Source organism: Sinocyclocheilus anshuiensis, unplaced genomic scaffold, assembly GCF_001515605.1.
Source record: "Sinocyclocheilus anshuiensis isolate Anshui unplaced genomic scaffold, SAMN03320099.WGS_v1.1 scaffold691, whole genome shotgun sequence".
NCBI classification, from domain to species: Eukaryota; Metazoa; Chordata; class Actinopteri; order Cypriniformes; family Cyprinidae; genus Sinocyclocheilus; species Sinocyclocheilus anshuiensis.
The window spans coordinates 602420-609661 of NW_015552577.1; the positions used below are offsets into that span (position 1 = coordinate 602420).

Genomic DNA, 7242 nt, shown 5'->3' on the forward strand with positions numbered 1-7242 from the left:
CAAAGGCCTCCTGTAGCGAATCGATGCATTTTTGTAAGAAAAATATCCATATTCAAAACGTAATAATAACTTTAATCTAGTTTGCGCCAGCAGTTGTACACAGAAGCAGTTCCGGGGGAATGACGTATGAAAATTTTTGGGTGAACTAACCCTTTAATAAAGCACATATTCTGCATCCCTAATCTCTACCCCATATCTAAACTTAACAACTACCTTACTATTAATAAGCAGTAATTAGGAGTTTATTGAGGCAAAAGTCATAGTTAATAGTGAGAACTGGACCTTAAAATAAAGTGTGACCATATGAGGTTATTAGTATCATGGTTAGTATTGGATATATAATTGTGTATGCTCATTCCCCATATTTTTACATTTTTTCAATCTTCATCAAATCTTAACAAAATAAATCAGCATTTTTCATACAATACATTATATTGTTGTGATGCCTAAATTCACATTGTGAGTTAAAGTTAAGGTGAAACCACTGCTTAATTTGTGTGGAGAAATAATTCACCCTCACACAAAATTCCTATTGAAATAACTGGTTTTTCAACAAAAATCCACAGTTCGGAAATTCACCAAACATAAACAGTGGTAAATGTGATCACGTCATAATTGATTTTAATTTTTAGTGTTGTGTTCTAAATTTATTAAGATAAAATAGTGTATAATGTTAATATTGGCCATTTAGGGATGCACCGATACCACTTTTTTCAGTACTCGCCCGATACCGATACTTTTATTTTTGGTACTTGCCGATTCTCTCTCTCTCTCTACCATTAAGTAACCTGTGCATTGTTTTACTTACTTGTTTTTGACATATCCGACCGAACTACATACTTTCCAGTGATGTCTGTGAGAAAGGTATATTCACTCGACACACTCGCGCATCTGTGCCGCCGCGCGCTCAATCCATTCAGCGTGCTTTGCTTATCAGCTCGCACACATCAGTTATACAGGCGTTAATACTGAATGTTTAACATTATATTCATTGTATACATATACTTCGTAGACATCCTTAATCTCTAATAACCAGTATCGGTATCGGTGCATCCCTAATTAAAATAATTATTGCCTCATTGATATCACCAAATATTATTATTATTTTTGTTTTTCATTTATTGTTAGCAGCCAGTATTGGATATGTAATTGTGTGCATGCTTATTTCCCCAATTGTTACATTTCATTTAGCTTTGCCATCATCCAACACTAACTCTAACAGCACCATTAATTGTAATCTTTATCAAATTATAATAAAATCCATGTCTATTTTAAGGTGCTGCCATTTCTGCAAAATTCCACAGGCAATAGTATACTGATTTATTTAAATGTAATTAATATCATGCATATTGGTGGTAACTGAAAAAGATTATCGATACCAACATCTGCCTTACTGATATCAGGCAGAATTTTAATTCTGCAAACACACACACAATATAGAAAAATCCTGAGCACATGACACATTCAGAGCACAGTTTTGGCTAATTCTGAAAATGTGTCGTCATGTTAACTCATGTTTGCTTCTTCTCAGGTTCATAATCTAGTTGCAATCGAGTTGGCCTATATAAACACCAAACATCCTGATTTCACAGACGCTGCCCAAGTGTCTGCATCTGTCAACAGCCAGCAGGTACTGAAACTCTCTCTGTCTCTCCGTCTTTCTCTCTCTCTCCAAATCCAAATGGGAGTAGTTTTTGTTTTATCGTCTCTTTCACAGGCGGAGGCTGGGGATGGAGGTAAGCGATGGAAGAATGAGAAGATGCCGTCAGAGGACAAAGGCCCCGTGCCAGGGTTTGGGAGTCCCACTAAAGCCATCAACCTGCTGGACACGGTACTATCTCATAACTACAGAAGCCAACAATACCGGCACGTTCAGAGAAAACCCGTGAAAGACGAATAACTTCTGAAAATGTTTCTGTAGGCCGTGCCAGTATCCCGCAAGCTGAGCACTCGAGAGCAGAGGGACTGTGAGGTCATCCAGCGGCTCATCAAGTGCTACTTCCTGATCGTGCGCAAGAGCATCCAGGACAGGTCAGATTCATTGTGCCACATAACTGGATGACCAGGAGTCACTTCGCATCTGATGCTTTTTTTTCTGCGTTCTGTAGTGTGCCAAAGACGGTGATGCACTTCCTGGTGAATTTTGTGAAGGAGCATTTGCAGAGTGAGCTGGTCGGTCAGCTCTACAAGCAGCGTCTGCTGCAGCAGCTGCTCATCGAGTCTCAGGAAACTGCTCAGCAGCGCACAGAGGTTGCACACATGCTGGAGGTACGTCTGTGTGTTTTTGAAGTACATTTAAACCTTATAATGCATTGGGGTCAGTTTTGACCTGGAAGAAATGAATAAAATAATGAATTTAAAAATTATTGGTTTTAGAATAGGAACCAGGCTGTGCAAATAGGCCAAGACTATCAAAATACACACCAGTTATTATTATTTTTTATTTATTTAAGAGTTTTTTTAAAGATATGTAACCATTTTTAAAAAAGTTACTTTTTTGTGTGTGTAGCCATTATTGGCTTACACCTGATATTATGCTTTTTTTTTTATGAGTTTCTCTCAAAAATATTGAACTTTTTTTTTCTCTTATTTCCCAAACACTTTTGGGACTAAATTTTGTTGGTAAACATGAATATACATGTCTATTGAGAAACCACTGCTGCATGAAAAACTAATATTTTTCATCTAGGAGTAAAAATGTACAGTATGTCAGTGATATGTATATGTTTAGTTTTAATACACTCCAGATTAATATTGATGTTGTTTTGGTAGACAATTATTTTAATATGTAGACTCGTGAAGACTTGTAGATATGTAGATTAATATGTAGCCATGAGTTAAAAGGAATTTAGTAAAAACCATTTAATTTAATACTGGTAATTCTCATGTTTTTATAAATTTCATACAATGATATATTCAAATAACATTTCTCATAAATATTGATAAATTATTATTTTCTTGCATCACACTTTTGCTGTAGTTGATGTATAATTTGTAATTTCAAAGATTTTCTAATAAAAAAAAATTACTTTTTAACTTTTTTTTTAATGTGTCCTTGTTAAACGTTACATGTACTTACTACTATAATAACAATAAATTATGCATAATTACATGCAAGTAACCTTAAACCAAACCCTAATCCTAACCCTAACCATATAGTAAGTACATGTAGTTAATCAGTACTATGTATTATTACACTGTAACAAGGACACCTTACATAAAATGTAACCAAAAATTAATAAAAGCTAGTAATCTGTAAATAACATGGTAACATTCAAAACTATAAAATATTTGCACATTCACTCATTAATGAGGTATGAAAGTTTTATAACTTTTATAAGTTTAATGGCTTCTGAATAGAAAATCATATGCATATATTGAATGCTTTACTACTACTTAGTAGTTTTACTTAACTTAGGTTTTATATATTTTTAGCAGCAGCGTTTCAGTTCGCATGCTGAGAGTCTGCTGTGCTGTGTGTACTCTCATAAAAGTTGTCTTTAAATCCATCCCATCTTAAGTACCGCCACATCCATACTCATCAAGGCGGGCATCTTTGGCAGTTTCAGATGCCACGTCTAGTTAAATTAGTTGTCCGACTTTTAAAAACGAGACGCTTCTTCCAATCCATTGCACTTAATAGCTGGTGTGTGGTGGGTGTTCTGACGCACTACAGCAAATGTTGCATGTCAGCCATGCATTGTGTACTCTTATGCGATGTCTAGCTGTTTTTGAGCACAATAATGTGTTCTGTGTGCACAGTGTGTGTCTTCAACAAACATTCAACCATATTAACTATCAGTGTTGGAGAGCTACTTTGAAACCGCAGACTGTCAGGCTACAAGCTACTCATGATCAATGGACTGTAGTAGTAACACATTTTGTACACAAGGTGTTAGTAAGCTAATAAAAATAGCAGACAATAAGTATTACTCACTAAACGTGTTTGTACACACTTTTGTGTAAAAACTGCATATGAAAGTGTGGTAACTTTATTTTAAGGTTTAATTCTCACTATTAACTAGTTGCTTAATAGCATGCATATTACTAGCATATTGGCTGTTTATTAGTACTAACTATTAATAAGCAGCAAATTAGAAGTTGATTGAGACAAAAGTCATAGTTAATAGTTAGTTAATAGTAAGAATTAGTCTCTAAAGAGTAACTGATAGTGTTCATACAGAAATCATGATTCATCAGTAGGTTGCACTAAAATGTATTTTAAACCAACTGAAATTACATCTAAACAAAAACTTCACATTTACACTGGTCTTAGAAATAAGTTAAGCCAGTTATTTTTATTATTTTTTAAATAGTGTATAGTTTTGGTGTGTATTTGTGTATAAGTATATAGTAAGTGTATAGTATTAGAGATGGAAACTAAGTTGAGTCAAGAGCAGTGTTTCTCAACTGGTGGGTCGCAAGACCACTCTGAGCGGGTCACGGAGTGTACAATCAAAGAAACAACAAAAAACGTAATTCTAAATGTTTTTCTGATGCGAGACTTTTATTTTAAAAGACGTGCATGAAAGCTGTTGTCGACACTTCTGTCAGATGCAGTTTAAGTAAAGAGTGCCTGAGAAAAGCGCGCTGTCCCGATTCAGTGTCTGCGGTCTGATGAGATGTTGTCAGGGTTAATGTGAGTGTCATTATCCTATCGTTATTTTCGTAACTTGTTACAAAATAAAAAGTCTCTCACCTCAGAAAGACGAACTATTCTGTCCTGTCAGACGTTATACCGTGCTTGTAGTGCGCACTCGTCAATTGCAGCGTGATGTATATCAGTTCACAGTTCATCGGTTACATAATATATCTGTGTGTACTGTATATTTATTATGTATATATAAACACACACACATACAGTATATATTTTAAAAATATTTACATGTATTTACATGTCTATATTCATCTAATTTATATTATAAATAAATATATAAACGTCCAGTACAGTCAATAGTTGAGTAGTATTAGAGCAGACAGCGTCAACGTGGATGTTAAAATCACCAAGTAAGATAACCTGGGATGACACAGCACAGGCTAACATTAGTAATTGACTGAGTTCTGAGAAGAATTCTCACAAAACATGGAACGGAGTCTGACACATATACTATGTGAACAAAAACTTTTATTTTATTGGTCCCAAGGCCAAACCAGTTAAGAACCACTGCTCTAGAGAAGTATTTGTTAGTTAAATAATAATAATAATAATAAGAATGTTTTTTTTTTTTTTTATATTTAATAATTATTGATCATAATTTCTGACCAACAATAAAAATAGCACAAAAAAATAGCAACAAATAAAAACAAAAATCTGAGCTGCTGGCAGGTTAACAACAACAACAACAACAAAAAAACTTAGTTAAGTTAGTAGCTTCATAATTTTAGTCTGATATTCCCCAAAATGGCTAGTTACTAGGTGTTTAATGATCCAGAACCAGCAGGTTTTTTATGCAGTTTGCTTTGTGTTACTAATGCTGCTCTTTCTGCTTTCTCCTTTAGGCGCTCAAGAAAGCAAGTAACATTATCTCAGAGATCCGGGAGACTCATCTTTGGTAGCCAAACGTTCTCATGAACATTCTGTCCAGGAAAGTGTTTACATGTTTGTGCGTGCTGTATGTGTGTGAGTGTACGACATAGGTCAAATACATCATCTGAAGAAATTCAATGCCTCTGCCAGCATGAAACATTCAACAAAATGTGTACAGTTTTCCAAATAGCCTTTATTTCTACTGTATATGCACTGATTCCATAGCTGTGTGTTTGACAGAGGTCAAAAGTGTGAGTGCGTTTATACTCAGTAGTGAACATATCAAGTCCATGTCGTTATCTTCAATATCATAAATGCTTCGTAATGGTTTTTCGCCATTATGATAAATACTGTTTCAGTTAGCGTTATAAGAATTAAGTAATGTCTCAAATGCTACTAAGAGCATCCCAAGAACAATCGAGCTCTCATACGCTCACATGACTGAAAACAGGAATCACACAATGAACGTCGTTATTTTTTCATCATTTACTCAACATGTCATTCCAAACCGTGTGATACTCTAGAATACAAGCGATGACAAATGTTCACACTGCTTTTTTTTTCCATTCAGTGAAAACATTAAAGGCTTTCAAGCTCTGAAATGGACTAAAAGCAACATAAATGTAGCATAAATCATCATAAAAGTAGTTCATGAGACTCGTTCATTAGTTTTATGTGAGGAACAGACTGAAATCTAAGTCATTATTCACTGAATATAGATGTGGAATGACATGACGATGAGTAATTGACAGATTTGAGTGAACTATTCCTTTAATACGCTGTAAATATCATGTAACAAATGTGGTGTCCAGATTTACAGTAAATATAAGAAACAAAAAAACGCCCTTTATTAGATTTGGTTGCATTTGTCCATGTTGGCACAGTTGTATGTTACATATAAGCTTAAGTTATCACAGCCAATATGGGCTAAAAACAAAAGCAGTGCTAATATATTTGATAATGTGTTACTTCTTATATATGAATTTTACTCTCAAATAACATTAAAGTTAAATGGCTTGTAAATGCCATTTTTAAGTAACAATCCTAACTTTACAATCCTGGATTTAAAAAAAATAAATAAATGTAAAAATAAAACTTTTGTCTACTGGGTTTAATTTTTTTTAATTAAGGGAAACAGGTTCATTTTGGATGTATTTTTAAACATACAGCACTGGCGTCTTTGGGACCTCAAACATAAAGACACTAAAGTTTGAATTAACCCATAAATGTATGAATGTTTTGCCAATAATTATTGTTGTATATTCAGGTTAGAACCTATAGCTGACACAGATCGATCTCTAAACGGCCCCAATAGTATAAAACTGTCCTGTGATTTTAATAAAAATTACAAAGCATATTTTGTGATCTGTTGGAAGGGTGCATCTTCTTCACCTTTAACATATTCAGCAACTGGCTAATATTGGGGATCTGAAACTTTCAATAGTTAATGTCAAAATGTTTTTGTTTTCATCATCTTCAAAATCAACGTTTTGTTCACTTGACAGCTTCGCCATCAGATCCACATTTAAATGACACTAGTATTTGATTACAAACTTCACTGAGTAAATCACTGATCCATGTCAAGATTTGCTGGTGATACTTGAATATTCTTGGTTTATGCCAGTCAGTCATTGTTTTTCAGACAACTTGAGAAATGAAGGTGATTTACACTTATTGAGATGTCAGATATTCAACATTGTTCCACAGGAAAAAAA

The 7242-nt window shown here is 34.2% G+C and overlaps 1 protein-coding gene across 2 annotated transcripts in view; it reads left to right on the top strand.

Annotated features, from left to right (window-relative positions):
* Window positions 1–6486, top strand: part of LOC107665195 (dynamin-1-like protein) — a 39134-nt gene extending 32648 nt beyond the window's left edge. For both annotated transcript variants that reach the window (XM_016455977.1, XM_016455978.1), the window contains 5 exons: window positions 1532–1630; window positions 1718–1831; window positions 1922–2031; window positions 2109–2268; window positions 5500–6486. In XM_016455977.1, the coding sequence (XP_016311463.1) occupies window positions 1532–1630; window positions 1718–1831; window positions 1922–2031; window positions 2109–2268; window positions 5500–5556 (540 nt within the window). In that variant the 3' untranslated portion in view covers window positions 5557–6486. The remainder of the gene's footprint in view (window positions 1–1531; window positions 1631–1717; window positions 1832–1921; window positions 2032–2108; window positions 2269–5499) is intronic.
* Window positions 6487–7242: the final 756 nt, after the last annotated feature.